Source organism: Durio zibethinus, chromosome 19, assembly GCF_047325235.1.
Source record: "Durio zibethinus cultivar Kanyao isolate XHJ-2024 chromosome 19, ASM4732523v1, whole genome shotgun sequence".
In the NCBI taxonomy this organism is placed as follows: Eukaryota; Viridiplantae; Streptophyta; class Magnoliopsida; order Malvales; family Malvaceae; genus Durio; species Durio zibethinus.
This window is the reverse complement of record NC_143180.1, coordinates 957,845-977,244: the sequence shown is the minus strand read 5'-3', so window position 1 is coordinate 977,244 and position 19,400 is coordinate 957,845. Positions and strand designations below refer to the sequence as shown.

The 19,400-nt window shown below is 35.5% G+C and overlaps 3 protein-coding genes across 3 annotated transcripts; all 3 read right to left on the bottom strand.

Annotated features, from left to right (window-relative positions):
* Positions 1 to 1,890: 1,890 nt before the first annotated feature.
* LOC111309720 (laccase-12-like) lies at positions 1,891 to 5,157 on the bottom strand. Its single transcript, XM_022908722.2, has 6 exons — positions 4,999 to 5,157; positions 4,699 to 4,850; positions 4,132 to 4,376; positions 3,902 to 4,030; positions 2,442 to 3,401; positions 1,891 to 2,347 (listed from the first exon to the last, which is right to left on the bottom strand). Exons 1-6 carry the CDS (start codon positions 5,101 to 5,103, stop codon positions 2,217 to 2,219), a joined length of 1,722 nt encoding a protein of 573 aa, XP_022764457.2. The 5' UTR covers positions 5,104 to 5,157; the 3' UTR covers positions 1,891 to 2,216.
* Positions 5,158 to 11,338: 6,181 nt separating this feature from the next.
* LOC111309719 (probably inactive leucine-rich repeat receptor-like protein kinase IMK2) lies at positions 11,339 to 17,417 on the bottom strand. Its single transcript, XM_022908721.2, has 2 exons — positions 12,427 to 17,417; positions 11,339 to 12,332 (listed from the first exon to the last, which is right to left on the bottom strand). Exons 1-2 carry the CDS (start codon positions 14,360 to 14,362, stop codon positions 11,710 to 11,712), a joined length of 2,559 nt encoding a protein of 852 aa, XP_022764456.2. The 5' UTR covers positions 14,363 to 17,417; the 3' UTR covers positions 11,339 to 11,709.
* Positions 17,418 to 17,562: 145 nt separating this feature from the next.
* LOC111310093 (PRA1 family protein B1-like) lies at positions 17,563 to 18,717 on the bottom strand. Its single transcript, XM_022909224.2, has one exon. It carries the CDS (start codon positions 18,470 to 18,472, stop codon positions 17,816 to 17,818), a length of 657 nt encoding a protein of 218 aa, XP_022764959.2. The 5' UTR covers positions 18,473 to 18,717; the 3' UTR covers positions 17,563 to 17,815.
* Positions 18,718 to 19,400: the final 683 nt, after the last annotated feature.

Sequence of the window (19,400 nt, the reverse complement as noted above, 5' to 3'; positions counted from 1 at the left end):
TCGGTTCGAACGACTCAACGATTTGGTTGCATTCAGTGGTTCGAGGCCAATCCGACTCAGTCTGGGTCGGTTCAGTTGGACCGATTAGAGGTTAAAGGAGAAGCAAGTCGTTAGGTCGGATGCGGGATCCAGGTCAGGTCGTGGGTTGACGCGTGGATCCTAAAGCCTCAAAACAACATTGTTTTAGTCTTTTAATGAAACGACATCATTTTGGCTTTCAGACTTCTATAAAAGTCAAATTTTTTTATCTTTAATTTTTTCTCTTCTTTCTCTCTCTACCTCTCTCCCTCTTACAAAGCCTCTCTCTTTAGATCGATCAGTCGGTCGTTCTTCATTGCCCCAGTCGTGGGTCGATCGTAAAAAAATTTCAAAAAATTATACTTGACGAGCTCTTACTGGATTCGATCTTCTTTTCACCAGAAATAGCCTCGATCAGCGTAGATCAAGGCATAAAGTTTCGGTCTCCTTTCTGTTTTTTTTTATATAAACTAAAATTGATTTTCTTTTGTTTTTTGTTGCAGGGGCTAGTCATTGATGGTTTCTCGCCTGATAGCCGAGGATTGTGATTTTATTTTTTATTTTTTATTTTTTTTTATGCTTGTAGTTTGATGGGTAGTTAGGTTTTCGTTAAGGTATTTGGGGTTATGGATCGGTCTCCTTTCTTTTTTTTTTTTGTATAAACTAAAATTGATTTTCTTTTGTTTTTTGTTGCAGGGGCTAGTCATTGATGGTTCCTCGCCTGATAGCTGAGGATTGTGATTTTATTTTTTATTTTTTATTTTTTTTTGTGCTTGTAGTTTGATGGGTAGTTAGGTTTTCGTTAAGGTATTTGGGGTTATGGATGCTTGGTTGTTTCTTACGTGGGTCTGTGGGGCTTGGTCGCATGGTCTCTTGCACAAGCTGGGTTGAGGGGATGTGGTGGGGCTTGGTCGCATGGTCTCTTGCACAAGCTGGGTTGAGGGGATGTGGTGTTGAGTGTTGGAACTAAGACTAGAGACCATGGAAGGAGGGTGAAGATGGGTGTTAAGGGGCTAGCTATACAAGGCTTGGTTCCTGGCGCAAGTCTCTCTTTGGGTTATGGGTTTTATAGGGCCAATTAGGGAGCAAGTGGTGGCTGGATTAGGTAAGTTTCAAGAGTCAAGAAATCGAAAGGCAAGGTATGGTGGTGATGGGGCTACAGTTTTGATGAACAGAGGGTGGATAGGAGGGTGGCAATGGTACCGTGGACTGCACGGCACCCACTCCCATCAACCCCTTTTGTTTTTTTTTTATATTATTATTGCATTTAATAAATTAATAAAATAAAAGATAAATAGGCCTTGGGCTTAAAACAAAATTGGACCTCGAGTCCAATTAAAGTCAAGTCTTGAGCTCAATTGAAATAAAATTGGGTTTCGGGTTTAGAAACTCATTATACTCAGAGAAATTTTAAAACAAGATCCAATTTTAAATTTGGACAAATTTAATATCTACACATTGCATCTTCTTACCTTGGGAAAATGTCACAACTCCGAATATTAGATTGAAAGATGTAGAATCCTGAATTTTAGATACAACACAACAGTCTACTTTTTTTTTTCTTTTAATGTTTGGCCTAAGAAAATCCATTTTTTTCCATCATACTGTGATAAAAAATGATATCTTCAACTTTGAACATTTCTAATCGAGAAAAATGTTTGTAGATGGAAAACCGAATATAGGAGGCTTAATTACTTGTAATTCTAGCCTTCTATCTTCCATTAGCATCCAAAATCTGAATTATTTTCCTTATTAATGTCAATATTGTTATACCCACAATTGACTAATCCTTCCAATTTTCTTCTTTCGTCTTTCTTTAAAACTGCTCATGAAGTTCCAACTACATTATGAAAAGAAATAAACCACTCATAATTCTAAAAGCTTCAAATTTATCTTTAAAATTTAGATGTAGGGAAAAGAATACAACTAAATCGAGAAACATGGCGGGTTTCGAAGCTAAATTAGATGGTACTCAAAGTTTCAACCACAGCACCATCTCCTATAACACCCGCTTTATCTGTCCGAAGGAAACAATGAAACAGGGGATGAACAGGTACCCCAGTTGCAGGAAAAATAACCCTGAATTTGTATGCTATGAAAATGACAAGAAAAAAATGATACTAACAAGAAAGAAGGTAATGAGCCCTTCTTATTGGGCGTATAAATTTCAATAATCGTACTGTTTCCGATTATGAATCCTAACACAAAGGCAAATCAGGCGGTGGTGGTTGGAGAGTCTGTAATTCTCCAATTCCATTTTCAACGATGAAAGCCATGGCCAAACCCCATGTGATATGAACATCCAAGTGACAGTGCATTAGCCATACACCTGTAGCAAAAGAGTTCAAATTCAAAAATCAAACGAAGGATTCCATTGAAAGATGAATTGAAATAATCTGAAGACCTTTCAGTATTATTTTTACCTGGATTATCAGCAATAAATCTAATGACTGCCCATCCATTCACAGGCACTGCAACTGTGTTCCTGAGAGGTGGATCGACAAGATTGAATTTAGAAGTATCTTTCTTAGGATTGAAGTTTCCAAAACCTTCTGCAATGATGTAGAAATCGTATCCGTGAAGATGAATTGGGTGGTTCTCAGGTGTGACAATGCTTGTGTCTTGAATCACAATTTGTACCCTTGAACCATACTTCAATTTGTACAGCTTAGTTCCTGCAATTGGTTGGAAAAGTGATTGGCTCACATTTCCAGTATAATCAAATTTCACTGGAGGGGTTCTGGGAAAATCTGTTGTAAAAACTCCTGGAATGCCTTGCTGGTGAGCTTGTAACAGAGAGAAGTTTCGTGGGAACACGAATGAGACATTGTTCATGCCGGCAGTGAAACGTGTACCGTTTGGTCCTTGACAACGACTTTTATGAAAATTTGGTGGGCAGTTGTTGAGTCCTAGACCAACTGTGAAGAACAAGCTTTCGTCAATATCAGTTGGGACTTCAACTTTTCGTGGACTTTTAAAGCTTCGGCTGAAGGCTGTGACAGTGTTGGTATCATTGTAGGCTGGCAGAGAAGGCATAATTGGTTTGGGTGCAAGGCCTTTTTTGGCAGGGCAAGGGGCTGACTTGTATTCAAGAATGGCTGTTGTGGTAGTATTGTCGAAGGGTGCGTTTTGGGCGCTTTGGTAGGCACGGGCTGCCATATAGTATCTAGCCGGTGGCTGGTCACCTGTGATCAGAACATCAGTGGTTTGGCCAGGGCCTAGCATGAGGACCGAAGTGGTGAAGGGCTTGGTGTAGGAGGCATCAGCACCAACAACTGTGAACTTATGGTTGGCCACCGAGAAGAAAAGCGGTTGGTTCAAGGCTGCATTGATGACTCTGAGTAGGTTGGTCTCACCGGAGTCAATGGGAACTATTGTAGTGTCTGGAAAAAAAGGTTAAGCAGGTCAATTCCGGGAAAATCATATGGAACTGAAGTTTGAAATTTCAGTTATTATGGTTAAGATCTTGAATGGGGCTCATATGGAGACTGGTAGGCCATGACTAACCAATCAAGATCCGTCCCATTTGGTAGGTTACAGTCCCTTTTGCTGTTAACATATTCATTATGCACCATTTGGCCAGTTGTCTTAAAGATTCTATAAACTGATTTCGATACCTAAGCATCTCTGTTCCTTTTGATTATTAAAATACGTTTGTTCTAATTAAAACTGTCTAATCAAAGCCAATGTTCGCCGCTAAAAGAAGAAAATATCACATTATTAAATCTTAGAATTGATTTATACTGAAGGCTATGATTTTGATTTAATTTATTCAGTGTAGCTAGGGGTGATGTGGATAGACAGGTACTATCCAAATTCTAGGGAACATGAAGTAAATTAGCTTAAGAGTAAAAATGGGAAAAAATTCTGAACTAGAGCAAACCTTTGCTGGAGCATTTGTAGAGATCACCAAGTTGACCATTGATGGTATACGCATCCGAAATATTTGGAGTTGCCCCTGTCCTTGTTGCTTCCCTCACAACATCAATGGGGTTTGCATCCCACCATTCACCTGATGATAATCATCAACATAAGATTCATGCTGATCCTCCTTAATAAATATTCATTTCTCCACACAAATTTTATTTTTCTTGCTTGAGAATCATTAATTACCGAGTAAAATTGGTGTTTCGCGCTTTGGCTTAGGGAAAGGGTAGGATTCGCCTTCTCTCGGATGGATGATCAGAGCTCCATAAACAGTGGCTCTAAGCCACGAGCTGTGAGCATGCCACCACAATGTTCCTTCTTGTCCTTGAATTGTAAACCTGTATGTGTAACTTCCTCCTGGCCTAATTGGGCACTGAGTCACAAATTCCGGTCCATCTGCCCATCCGGTTCTGATTTGCCGAACACCATGCCTGTAAAACAAAGTAGTTTTTATTGTTCAGCTTTATTGTATTCAAGAGAACAATAATTGGAAAGGAAAGAGTCACGACATCTATTAATTAATTATATACCAACTTATAAAATGTGTAAATGACTATGTATGTTCATTGAATTAATGCTGTAATAAGTTATATAAATTATTTTGATTTAAAGATATTCAATATGTGTCAGATAAGGATACCTTACGAAAATTCAGGAGTGGGATATTTTTCTTAGGGAGGTAAGCATAAGGAAAACTGTATGTTTAAGTAGAAAGTTGAATCGTATGCATGAATGTGCAATTATTATAGTTACCAATGAATGGTGACATTATATCTGCATTTGTTGACAACTTTAACTTCAAGGGTGTCTCCATTCCTGACCTCCAGGGTGGGTCCAGGAAACATGCCATTAACAGTGATGCTGTTGTGAGTCTTGCACAGCCTCTTCACTTTTGTTGCTTGGATCTGTTTCATAGACAATCAAGTGCTTGATTTAGCTAATTAAAAGAAACATCAAACTTTCACTTCGAATTAAAAAAAAAAAAAAGGCAACTAAGGCAAATTGATAACTAAATTGGAGATCAGAGGATCAATGAAGAAGAAGAAGACATACAACAAATTGATGTTGTTGAACTTCTGCATTTGCCAAGGACAATGCAGAACAAAGGAAAAGGAATAGGCCAAGGAAAATGATGGAAAAGTTCTTGAAAGTCTGCATCTGAAACTTAGCTATAGCTAAAGCTTGCCTTTTGTTTGAGTGATAAGTTGCTTGATGAAAGGAGAGACGGCATTTTATAGGAAGATTAGAAGAGAGAGAGAGTTGTTTGAGGTTGGCAGATTAGGTTTTGATTCGGCAAAATGGTCGTATTCCAGGCAAAACTTAGTTCAACCCTGTAGGAGTTGTTACACCCACTAGCCTATTAATTAAAAGTGAATAATTTCTTGAATGCTTGCTTCACAAGGATTTCAGCTAGCAAATCATCATTATTATTAGATTTTGCAAGGCAACAAACAAACTCTCTTTATTCCTGTAAAACTTTTAATTCGTTAAATAATTATTATAAGCTGAAAATGATAATTTACATGTATATATTCTCGATGTACACATCAAATCAAGATTGAAATTCTTGGTTTATTATTTAGTCCAAAGGCAAAATAAAAAAGAGAGGGATGATTGTCAAAACCATTGTTTTCCAGCCAAACAAAGAAATTGATCATGTGAACACTAAACTTTTTAGAGAACCAAAAGCACTTTTGTTATAAAGTAGGTATTAATACTTCATTTATGAGTTTTTTAAGTATTCGAGTCTTTAAAAAAGAATTTAATAATTTACGAACAAATTATACAACTATTGGCATTTCATTTCTCATTTTTTCAAGCCCTTTCTTCTTCTGTGTGAAATTAGTTCTTTTAAATACAAAGCAAAAGGAATTACTATGAGGGAGCAAATTTAATCTTCTTGAAAAGGAACCTACTAAATTACCATTACCTAAAACTTGAAAAGCTTCAAAATTTGTTAAAAGGAAACACATCACTTTCTTTGAACTCAGCTTTCATAGACGTGGGAGGGGATCAATGTGATGTTGGCTAAGCCATTGAATGAAAGGGATTGAGGTGAATATATATATATATATATATAGTAGTTTCCATTAACCTTTTTCATCGAAAGAACCCAAAATAAAATAAAATAAAAGGTCCATTAGACAGGTTGTTTTAATAAAATTCCTGAAATGCATGAATAACTCATCAAATTTATAATTTATTTAATCTGTTAGAGTCACTCAAGATCAGCCTCCATGAAAGAGCCAGGGGAAGATTTTTTATCTGTTTCTCATATAGACGCGCGTGGCACTAATCTAGAGGATTGACACCTGATTAGTTTAGGTTAAATGTGGACCTAAGACAAACAGATTGAATCTATAGTTAATCTTCAATCAAAGAAAAGGCTGTGCAAAAGTATACTTTTATTTAGTGGCAATTATTTATTATTATTAATTATGAGTATATGATAATAAATAGAGATTTTGATTGAGTCCAACTACTGATTTTTCTTAACAAGAAGTCTAGTGGATACTTCAACTGGTCATTTCGAATTTTATTATATGAGGAATTAAGTGAGTTGTCATGAAGATCCTAGTAAGAAAAGTGACATTTACCTATTCAAAATGTACGAATCGGTTATTTTCTTACATGATCGCATGTTTGATGAACTAAAAAGATCCAACTCGTCGTATTGTTTTTATCATTTGCTCACTTGTTGTTAATGTTTTGATTAAAATTTGATCTTAAATTTTTACTGAAAAAATAATGTTTTAAACTATATATGTTACTCGATTCATGTAAGCATATACAAGTATGTATGTGCTTGGCATTTAATTGTTCTTGCACCAAACCCCAGCTTACTTGTAATGCAAATTATTCAGATAGGAAAATAAAAACCCTTTATAGCAATTGTTTTCTTATATTTGAGAAAACCCTGATGCTGCAATTAACTTTGAAAAAGAATGGGAGTGTTGCAAATCTGGTTTATACACAAGGGAAAACCTGGTTCATTTTTTTTTTTTTTCTGCTTTACTGTTTAGTTGGTAACCACCGAAGGAAAATGTCTCCTGGAAAGATAAGCACCTTTAATTTAACCAACAATTTTGCAGTCAAAAATGAGAACATTTGGTTGCTTTATTTATCCTATAGGTACCCAAAAAAAAAAAAAATTTATTTACCCAAAGTTGTAATAGAAACAACATAACGGAGTTTGTGAGATGACATTGGTTTGTTATTCAGGAGCATCTGTCAAAGACAGACAGCCATGTAGGAAACTGTCACTGTCAAAATAAGGTTTTGATACATTATGGAGAAACAAAATAATGGGAAGAATTAATTAAAATTAGTGATGAGAGCTACAGTCCTAATATGTTCTAGATTACATAAAGGAAATCAAGATCAAGCCCTATGGTATTGGCTATAAAAAATTGTAAAAAAAAAAATCTTGAAAAACAAGAAAAAATTATTTATCCCTAATGTCATGATTTTGGTATTGCTGTATTCAATGGCAACAATGGCTGAACTGAGAAACAACAAGCAAAGGCCAAAAACAAGTTTTGAGTGACAAAACGGTTAATCTTTTGACAGAAGCATGTCAACAGAGAGAGAGGGTTAGGATTAGATAGGTGAACAAAATTGAAGGAACAATTAACAAAGTTGGTGAAGTTTGTTACTGACTTTTCAGAATCTTAAAGAGAAAATAAAAGTACATAAGAAGGTCGTTATAAGTAATAAAGGAAATGAAAAAAAAAATTGATGGAAGAGCTGAAGCTTGTCAAAATTTTCTTCTGTTTTCATTTTTTTTGTTTTTGATCATTTCCCACTTGCTTTCTTGGCTTTTCATTTTCACTGGTAGTTATAGGTGGGTGTGAACTTGTGGATAGTCTACAAACCATTTCTGTTCTGTAACAATGCTAGTTAGCGTTAGAATTTACCATCTAATCAATCTATCCAGACAGTGATATATGGACGGTTAAAGGAAATTGCTATTTGGGATCAGTTGATCATTCACGTTATCATGGAATGTTTCAATAACAAACTTGATGAGACTAAAAACTGAATGTAAATGACCTGAAAGTTGATGAGAATAAAACCAAATGACTAATATAAAAACCTGGAAATGAAGTCTCCAACCACTTTCCGATTGAATGCTACAAAATGGAACACCTAATTGATGGGGTTTTTTTTTTTTTCCTTTTTTGAATTACTTGGACAAAAAAAGTTTCAGCAACAAAATAATTTAGAGAGAGTAATGAAATCCCATTTTTAGCCCCTTCAAAAGGATTGACAGATTCTTAATAACAGCGGCAAAGTCACCTTTATTTTAGAAGGTTTGAGTCTTTTGACAAACGGTTTATACGATATATTATGAACAGCTTGGCCCACCAGAGGCCTTTGTAATGCAATTCACACCGCTACCAAAAATGGAAACTTATATATCAGCAATTTCATTTATTCAAAATGAAGAAAAATATTGAAGAGCATTAGAAATTTCATTTATGCAGCATAATTTGTAGGCTCAACATCAACTTCAGTCAAGTATTTACGCCAAGTCTTTCATTGACACAGCCTAGAGGACAAAAGCCATAAACTAGAGGCCGACGTACTGTAATTCGTCTGAACTGAAACTACAAGAGCCATGCCAATTGTGATTAATGTTTATAGTTAATAACATAACATATAGATCTGTAAATCTATTATTAGACATAAATTAAAAGAGTTATTATCAATTTTTTTTTGTTAAGATACGATTGGTTACCTGACAGAATTTGTTATATTTAAAGAAAAATCTCAAGATTAATTTAAATATTTTTAAATAATTGATTTTAGTTTACGAAATCATATTTAGATTTAAGAGTATGGTTATGCGTAAAGAATATTATAACACTCTTATAGCACCCATCTAAAATATGATAATAGTCTAATAATAATTTAAGAATATATTTTTACTTCAGGAGTATTCAAAGAAACTATTTGTCTTTGCTTTCAAGAGATTTCGTTGTTGGATTCACTTAATTTTACTTGTAGAAATAAATAACTATAAATCAATTTTATAATAAAAAATATCCTTCAATTTGTTGGTAAGACTTTCTGTTTAAAATTAATCTCCAATCTATTAGTAAGATTTTATATATAAAAAAAAATTATTTTATTATTATAATTATTTTAAAAAACTTGATTTTTAAAAAAAAAATTATAAGGCTTTACAATATATTATTAAAACCTTATTTTGAAAAAATATTGACCCTCTAATTTGTTGATAAAGCTTTTTATTTATATATTTTTTGAAACAAATAAAATTATAAAGTTTTTTATATGTTAGTAAAACTCTATTTTAAAAAATAATTGCTTTCTAATATGTCAGTAAGGCTTTTATTTAAATTTTTATTTTGTTATATAAAAAAAATTTTTTTATAAGAATATTAAAAATAATAGACAAAATAAATAAATGAATAAATAAGTAAATAAAATAACATATAAAAAAAATAAAATTACTTGAAATTGGCTTAGCTTGGCTGTTGAACAAGGCAATTACAAGCACAAATCAACTCGAGTAGCTTGGAATTTGATTTTTGATGCGACTCAACTCAATACAGCAGACAAGGAGTTAGTCAAAATCGGGTTGTACTGAAGGTTAGATACGGATATAGTAAAACACGCAAACCTAGATACTTTTAAAAGTTTTAAATCAATGTCATATTAGGTTATTATAAACACTCAAATTTCAAGTTTTCTTTTAAAAGTGCTCTAAGTATGCCTTTCTTTTTAAAATGATTGTTTTTTTTATTTTATCTTTAATTGATTTATAAGTGCTTAAAAACCGATGAATAAATTTTAGAAGTTGATAGAGAATTTTCAAAAACAAGTGAGATTCTTTGACGCTGGTACCAGAAACTTCAACTCTTTATTGAAAAATTCAAAGAAGTTTCTAGAAACTCAATAAAATTGTCCAAAAAGTTAAACCTAAAAATTCCTAGAATGCAAAGCTCGACAAAAATTCAAACTCAAAAACATCAAATCCCAATTTCAAAAAATCTAAACAAATCAAACCCAGAATTTAATCCTCTTGGTTGCTAAATAAATTTCTCTCTTTTCTCTCAAAAGTTTTTATATAATCTTTTTCTCTCTCCTAAAAACTTTCAAAAACTTTCAAAAACTTTTTTAACAACTTTGATTGATTGCCCCCTTTGTGTGTGTGATTGAATATTATTTTATAGAGATTCAATTTCTCTTTATTTTGCCAAGTAAATCGAATCTGGGATTGTGATTTCATTTGATTTGATTTGATTATGATTTAATTTCAGTGGTTGCCTGAATCAAGCACTAAAATTTCTTGCAAAAACTTTCCTTTTTTTTTTTTTCAAACTTTCCCCTTTTTTTTTACTAATTTTTTTAATTTTTTTATTTACTTTTTGAAACAAGTAAAATTAAACAAAAATAAATAAATAAATAAATCAAATTAAAATTTAAAAAAAATTTATTGAGCCTGAAGTTTTATAATCAAGCTCAATTTACAGTCGAAACTCAATTTTAATTCTGAAAAAGATTTTAGACAAAATAAAATATCTATAGTTAAATTAGAAGATTGATCACTCATCACAATTTGAGGCCCTAATCTTGTGTGAAGTTTCCAATCATTGCCTATTTGGGGTCCATTTCATATTGAGCTCTTTTCTTGCATAATATGCATAATAAATACTAATAAATTTGGGTAGGGTGAACTGATCTCTAGATCTACACCCTTCAATGGAACAGCCATTGGACATTAAAAGTATGCTAAAACCAAAGTGACGATGAATTGAAAATCTGCTGCAAATCTTTGTGAACCATAGCCTTAACCTGTATGCCTTTACTTTTGTGCTTAAAGTGATTTATTGAAAACATTATACGTATTAAGTTTGGTAAGAACTAACAGCAGATAATAGAATGTAAAGATGAATGAAACAAGGAAAAATGTGTTTTGTGAAGATCATTACGTTATTTGTTTGATGAAATCTTATCTGTAACAATTCCAAGGACAGATTGCCCTAAACTGTCAGTGCGATATAAAATTCTATGAAGGGATTCTTATGAATCAAATAGGACAGATTGCCCCCTTTAATCTACATGTATAATTAAGTACATATATGGAACGATCAATGAAAGTAAATTTTACTTTTTTGAGACTTATGTATACCTTTTTATTGAATATAAGTTAATGATTTGTTTTTTCTTTTCTTTTCTTTTTTCCTGGAAATGATAACTGAAGCTGTTATGTATATATCATTTACTGTCAGTATTTATTTGCCATTCTAAATCAATTTTTAGAATAAAAATTGAGTTCTTTGCTACATTTTTGGTAAAAAAGTTGAATTCAGTGACATATGTGACAAATACAGCATTGATAGATAAAGATGGAAATTTGCTTGGGTTGGAGGAAGAAGTAATGATTAATTTATGGCAGATGCTTACATTAAGTTAAAACTAGATTCTCTAAGAAGCCATCAAAAAGTAACTCAAATTCAAACATATTTTCTAACTGGCCAAAAATCTTAACTGAAAAACAATCTTTTCTCTAGTGAATCAATTGCAGACAATTTCAAAATTGCCTAGTCTTTCCAGGGGATGGAAGGAAACCAACTATTAAAACACTGAAGACAACATCCTCGAGTAATTAAAAACATACTCATATTTACAGACTCATAAATTGGCACACAAAATTAATGTCTAAAGATACCATGTAAGAATAAAAGAATTATACTCTATTGCCTAACACATAATCCACATCCTATAACCCTTTTCTCACTCGCTTGTTGAAGGAACTCCTGCTCCATCATCGCCAGATGGTGCAGAACTAGCAGGTGTGTCTAGTCTAATCTCTTCTAGCTGCTGGAGAACCTGTTGAACTTCTGGTCTTGCTGACGGTGACGGATCAACACAATGTAAAGCGAGTTTCAAAGTGTTAAGTAACTCATCACCAATGGAAGACGCATCCCTCATCAACTCCAGATCAAAAATTTCATTCGTCCACTCTTCTTTCACTATAGAGGCGACCCATTGTGGCAAATCCACGCCATTCATCACCTCTCCTGGAGATTTCCCTGTTAGGAGTTCTAATATGATTACTCCAAGGCTGTACACATCAGTTTTTGTGTTAGCTTTCTTAAGCTTTGAAAGCTCCGGTGCTCTGTAGCCTAATGCTCCAGCGGTTGCAATTACGTTCGCATTTGCAGCAGCTGTCATTAGACGAGAAAGGCTAAAATCTGCTATTTTAGCATTTTTATCCTCATCAAGTAATACATTGCTTGATGTAAGGTTCCCGTGTATAATGTTCTGTTGAGTATGAAGGTACAGCAGACCTCGAGCAACCCCCTTTGCTATTCTCATCCTTGTTGGCCAATCAATGGCTGTGTCTGGCCCTCGAGCTGCAGCAAGAATGCAAGATAGAACGTATTATTAGCTGGATGAAAACTGCAATATTTTAGTAATCAAAATAGTTGTATTTTGCATTTAACTTACCATGAAGGAAAGTTGCAAGACTCCCTTTAGGCATGTAATCGAAAACAAGAAGCTTCTCTCCTTTAGGTCCCAAGTAATAAGCCCTCAAAGCCAGAAGATTTGGGTGTCGGATTTTGCCCAGCACATTGACCTCATTTTCGAATTCTCTCTGACCTTTGGTAATCTTTTCTCTAAGTCTCTTTACTGCAACCTGGTTCCCATCCTCTAACGTGGCCTTATAAACAGTCCCATAGGTGCTCTTCCCCATAATTTCCGCAGTTGCACACAGAAGATCATCAGCAGTAAAAATCGTAGGCCCGTCAAAATGGACTAGTTTCCCACCAGCCTCTCCTCCTGCTTCAACTTCACCACCAGCAGGTGGAGTTCCCTTTTCACCTCTTGCTGCAGCAGCAGCAGCAGCTCTGGTTGTTTGTCCATCTTTTGCTTTAGATGTTGCCCTTCTTCTGATCACGCAACACAGCAAAATGCAACAAAGAACAAGCAGAACTATAAGAAGGGCTCCAGCAGCAATTAGGATTATATCTTTGATACTCAATTTTCTATGTTTGTGTTTTTTCTCAGATGGTGAAGAAGGGACATTTTGAGAAGGTGCTGTAGAAGGACATGGAGTTGATCCAGTATACCCACATAACTGAATATTTCCCACAAAAGAGCTTGAGTTGAACTTTTGGGAGAGTGAAGCTGGAACAGGACCAGAGAGGTTATTATATGAAACATTTAAAGAACTAAGACCTTTGAGATCAGCAAGAGAAAATGGGATTTGTCCACTGAGCCTATTCTCTGACAAGTCAAGTTGAGTCAAACTGGAAATGTTTCCTACAGTTGCTGGTATTGGACCACTAAATTTGTTTCTCTTCAAAACAAGAACAGAAAGGTAATGTAAACTGTCAATGGATTCTGGGATTTGGTTTTCAAGACCATTGTTTTCCAGGTTTAACAGAACAAGAGAGGAGAGATTGGAGAGACTAGCAAGCAAGCTTCCATTAATTGCATTATTAGAAAGATCTAGATTTCTAAGCCTAGAAAGCCTTCCCATATCATTTGGTATGGGTCCTGTAATCAGATTATGACTAAGAGAAACTTCTTGGAGCTCACTTAACTTTCCTAAAGAGGCAGGTATGCTTCCGGAGAGGAGATTATGGTCAAGGTTTAAGTACTGAAGTTGATAAAAGCTATTCTTTTGTGGTGCCCCCCAAGAATCTGGGATGGAACCAGAAAGGTTGTTGTGTTGAAGGGCAAGAAAAATAAGAGAAGTAGAGTGAGTGATACTAACCGGGATTGATCCCGAAAAAGAATTGAAGCTAAGATTGAGCCTGTAAAGCTTTGTAGAGTTTGCAAGACTATCAGGGATTGTCCCAATGAGTGAATTATTACTAAGGTCAAGAGTTTGAAGCAAAGGACTCGAACCTAATGAAGCAGGAATTGAACCTGAAAGCCTATTATTGAATAGCTGAACACCCCTAAGATCAGGGAGAATGCCTAATGCACGAGGGATGGAGCCGCCAATGAGATTATCATGGAGGCTAAGCTTTCGAAGAGCTTGAAGTTGGCCAATTTTCTCAGTGATTCTGCCACCTAACCCTCTCCATGGGAGTTGGATAACTATGACTTGCCCTTGAGCACACTTGATTCCAACCCAACCACCAGAACAAGCCCCATATCCGCTATCATTCCAGCTTTTTAAGAACCCTTTTGGGTCAATTAATTCTTGCTTAAACGCTTGAAGCGCTTGAAAATCCGCTGCTGTGACAATGACACCATCCCAAGCCTCACTTGAAACAGGTTGAATGAAGAAGCAGACAAACAGCTGAAAAAGCAAGAAAATGTGGGTAAAAAGAGAAATATCCTTCCATTTCTCCCTTTTCTTATTTGAAATATAGCTCCAGTCTACATATCTACAAATCAGAAACCTAAAATTTTGTTTCTCTATTTCCATCAAGGAGTGAGTGGCAAAGAACCTTAAACAAAGGAAGAAATGGTAGTCACTTGTTGCTTAGATTTATATATTCGTGTTTGTTGTCCCTCTCTTTTTTTTTTTTTCTCAAGTCTGATTGTGTTGATTTGGGCAGGCATGGATGGAGGAAGGAAACAGGGAAAATGGGTAGCTGTGGGAGGGTTATGTAGTAGAGACAGGAGAGGAAGAGAGCTTCAAGAGGTGGGGTTTTGCTGTGAAAGAGCACGTGAAGACCATATGAGAGAAGAATCTTTTGGTATTGGGAGAGAAAAAAACAGCAGACAAATGTCAGGTGGGTGCATTAAGGGAGCAGAGGCTCTTCTCCCTCTTGCACGCCCACACAAGCCTAACGGCTAGTTTTCTCATACTCCAAACATTAACATTTTCTTTTTCCTCTCTATTCACATTTCTTAATGTTTTCCTATAAGTTTTGACCAGTTAGTGGATTGAATCTGTGCTCTTTTATTGCGCTTGCCGCTCCTCTAACGGCTATCTTTTTAAATAGGTCCTACCCAAGAAACTCCTGCTTGGGATTATATCCTACGAAGTTGCAAAAAAATTGGTCAGACATTTATAAATGGAATGACCAAATTACCCATGCAGGGTTGAGGTTAAGCTCGGGACGTGGGCCTTTTAAGTCCGGGGGATTTTAATTAGTGATACGAGGTTAATATGACATGTCATTATCTCAACGCAAGTGCGAATTACTTTACTGCCTGACAAAATGGGATTGATTGACGTCATCTTGTCGTTGATGTACACCCGTTGGATTCGGGGATATTGTTTAAGATTTTTCGCTGTACGGGGGAGGAAATGGACAAAGGACAGGTAGCCTTTTTGCAGTTAATGATGAGGCTCGAGTTTTATTAAGCTTAAGCTATGCAGATTGATAAACGGACAAGAGTTGGTCATCATCATCAGCTTACGTTTTGTGACCAGGGGACTTCTAAATTTAACCTTAGGTACAGAAGGAAAATCCATCGTCGTCAATGGCTCAGGGCTCAGGCTCTCCCGTAGACGCTATGGGTCATAATACGCAAAAAGGCCCAAGACCAGGAATTTGAATGCTCAAGAGGGGGATGTTCCCTTATCACACGTTATTGGTTTCATGAAAGATAAATGAATCTGTAATTGTGCCGATTTGAGAGGGTGTTCTGACATCAAATACCTGCCCAGGGAACACTTCTTTCAATCCTCGGCCTTGTTGAACACTCCCAATTCCATCCAAATACATTTATAACCATTTATCCGTTGATTTATCTGTGGCTTTCCAATTTAAAGAAATTTATCTATCTCCATTTTCCACATTCATGGCACAAGAGTAAAAAATAACTATACATGACCATTGAGGATTCTTGGAACTTGGGAGATATTTTATTAGTAGGGTACTTGGCGTGCTCAATGCTATAGTAGTCTCTAGACATAAACCTGTAATTCGCAACCTCTTTTTTTTAAAAAATAAAAGACAATAGACGAAGGCAAGACATTATACTTTGCAATCCGTCCATACCCTGTAGTCATTAGAATGTTTGTTGTTAACTGTACTAAAAAAATTCATTAGTTACTACAAACGCTATAGTGGAGAACAATAGAAAATGGTTAGTATCCAAAGATACTGGAACCTAATTTGAATGTTAAACCCGTATATAATTTTTGTTAAAATTCTAAGTTATGTCACCTTTGTATCTTTTTTCCGTATTGTTTTCATATCATATTTTAAATTATTAAGTTTATAAATCGTGTAAAAATAAGTAGTGCTTGTAACACTTAACTTGAGAGCATGCACTAGTGACTAGGTATATGATGGTTAAAGTGGAATTCTTTGGCAAGATGCAATAAGGTTATTTCTTGATTTACCAGAACATTTGCATATTGGGGCATAATCAATGCAACTTTTATCATAAGGAGATTACCGGCCAGCTCTGCAAAGCATTAATAAATACATCATTTGTTGCTGATAACATATTCACCATTAGCTACCCAAAGTTGTCATTTCTTGTCGTCCATGTACAAAGTGGCCTATTATTTGTGCATAACAGCATTTACATGCCATTTAAACGTAGTTATGCAGCCACCTGTACCTCCCATAAACCATTATCTGCTTTTGCTCATAAAGTTTTAGCCAAATAGGAATTTCAGTGATAGTTTTATATACATGACATGAGCACAAGAATTGCCAAGTCTAATGATTTACCTTAAGTCATGTCCATCATTCCTGTTTGGCTTCTACACTTTCTTACACACAACAATGACAATAGTTCCATAGCAAAACCCATATCCATAACCGCCACCAAAAATGTTATATGTCCATGAATCACTCTGAGAAAGATGGATGCTATTTTTTATCTAGTGACTTGGAACATAAAGCAAATGAGAATCTGTGTCTAGGCTACATTATGCAGGTGCCTCGTGTATTCTAGCACAAGCAAGGACTGCAATTGCACTTTTCTCAGAATCTAGGAGTTCTAAACATGTATGGGTGTAGAAGACCATATTACCATATGGAGATGACATGTGAATACTAATATATTCAAATCATTAAGCTCATGGGTAAGCAAACTGCTAATCTTAAGCCCACCCAATAAACTCACAAGCAGAAACTCAACAACCAAGAGGAAGCAAAGAAAAATTTCGAATTAGTACCAGCTAAATTGCATAATAACAGAAACTCAAACAACACTGACTCACACACCTCACAAGAAACACTACAAATAATCTTAGGCAACTTTTGGAAAACAAAGATGGAATAGTTTTATCTCCAACTCCAGAGAAATTTAATTCCTTGTATAAGTCGATTGAAGATTCCCCTCTATTACAATAGCAAAAACTACAGCAGCCTACCAAATAGAATCACCTCATCATCGAAGATAAAAAGATTCCTTCCATGATGTTAACCAAACAAGCTATTGAATGCCCATCATTCTTGTAAACTTGAATCAATATACCATTGAATCTTTATGCAGCAAACAGCTACAGTTCGAGCCAGCTAACTAGCTTGAACCTTCCACTAACTCATTTCAAGCAAATAAAACAGAAAAGCACCAAATTAGAGCTACTTTCATATAACAGTTATCTAGCTTAACCTTTCCCTAAACCCTTTCAAATTCTTTTAATCTGCCAATGTAAAAACATTGAAGTGACCAATCAAAGCACAACTTTTAGTATCTTCGTATACCAAAAAATTATGTGACCAATAAAAACTAAATTTAAATCTCATAAAAATCAAACTTTCCAGCGGCAAATAATACAACATCCAAATCAAAACATAGCAAGATCTAACCCTTAATCGAAGTAGAGATCCAAATCTAAATGCAAACAAGACAGTAAAGCTACAATTGAATATTTTAATCTACAATAAAGACAGCAAATCGTTTTGATTTACCATAAACGAAGGTAAAAAGATCATACGAACGTGCCGCTTGAAAGATCTGTTATTCACACGCGTGAGGCAACTGCAGGGGCCGCCGCAGCGGCAGCGGAGGAAGCAGCGCCGCCGAGGAAGGAGAGGAATCCGGAGTTCGTAGGCTCCTGATCATCCAAGAACAAGTCTTCTGGAACCCTAAACGCACCGTGTATGCAGACGATAGCAACTCCGATCAAGAGCGCGGAGATCAAGAGCGATCCAACGCTGGTCAAGAACACAACGAAGACAGTCAACACCACCAACGCACCAAGCGTCTCGCGATCGGAGAAAGTACGGCCGAATATCACGAGAGGTTGATCCGACGGTCGGAAGAGGTATAGGAAGACCCAAGCGGCGAGGAGGCCAAGGAGGACGAGGAGGGAAAAAGGATTAGATAGGAGAGAGAAAGCAAGAACAACTGCGAGTAGAGTTATGTAATTGACTTTAAAGTAAGAGAGGTTTTTGCGGATCCGAGAATAGGCGTCCGTTAGATTATCGGGACGGGCCATGGCAGTCCGATCGATGAGTTCGTACCATGGACGGCGTCGAGAGAGTCCCAGACGGATCGAGGAAGTGAGGCGTGAGACGAACGCGCGAAACGCGGGCGTCGCTATCGGGGGTTGTGATTGGGTCCCGTTACCCGCCGGGGATTGAGAGCTGGTCATCGGAATGGTCCCGGGGGTCGCCATGGGTGGCGAGTTAGATCGGATATAGTGGTGGCACGTGGGGTTCTTTTAACTACTTGCAATGTGTTTTTGAGCCTGCAAAGATGAGTGAAGAGAGTTTTAGTTACGTCGTCGGATTCATTTTTGAGTTATCATTCAATCAGTGGGTGATAGGTGATTGATATCAAGTGAACGGTATGGATGAAGAGTTTAGAGTGGGCTCGTTTGCGGGGAGATAAAACCATTTTCTTAAATTGTTTTTTAAATTCACCTTTTAACGCCTCTGGCATTTTTCAAGTAATATTCATTCCTCCCATGAAAAAGAGTCGGTCCATCGCTGGTTAAAGAAAAGACAAGAATAAAAAGTTTTTTTTTTTTTTTTAAATAATTGGAAGATATTTTTTCTTTAACCATGCATAAAAAAGGTTATATAAATAGGAGTACAAGTGTAGCACATATATCAATTCTGGCTTTCTGGGCAAAATACAACCTCTTTTTTGCTCTTTCTACCCGTCAATTAATATAAGATAAAATATTGGACTTTTGATTTATTAAAAAAAACTGACAATAGCGAAAAAAAAATATAACCGATTCTTCAACAATTAAGACTTCACCGATGAAATATATCAGCTGAAATTTTTTACTTGAGAATGTATTAAGCTTAAGTTTGGATTACACTGTATTGTTGTTTGTTGACATGATAAGATTAAATTTAAATATTAATTTTAATGTGATTTATTAAATATAAATTTTTTATTAAAATTTTATTTTTTGATTATAATTAAAATAATTTTTTAATTATAATTATAATAATAATAATTTTTTTAAAAATCTCATCATCCATTCTAGCGGAGTTTGGGAAAGTTCTTCCCACTCAAGCCTTCTACATGGTAAGAGGTACTAACGTTCAAGGCAGGTGCCCTCTATATAATGACCAAGATGAAACGTTTAT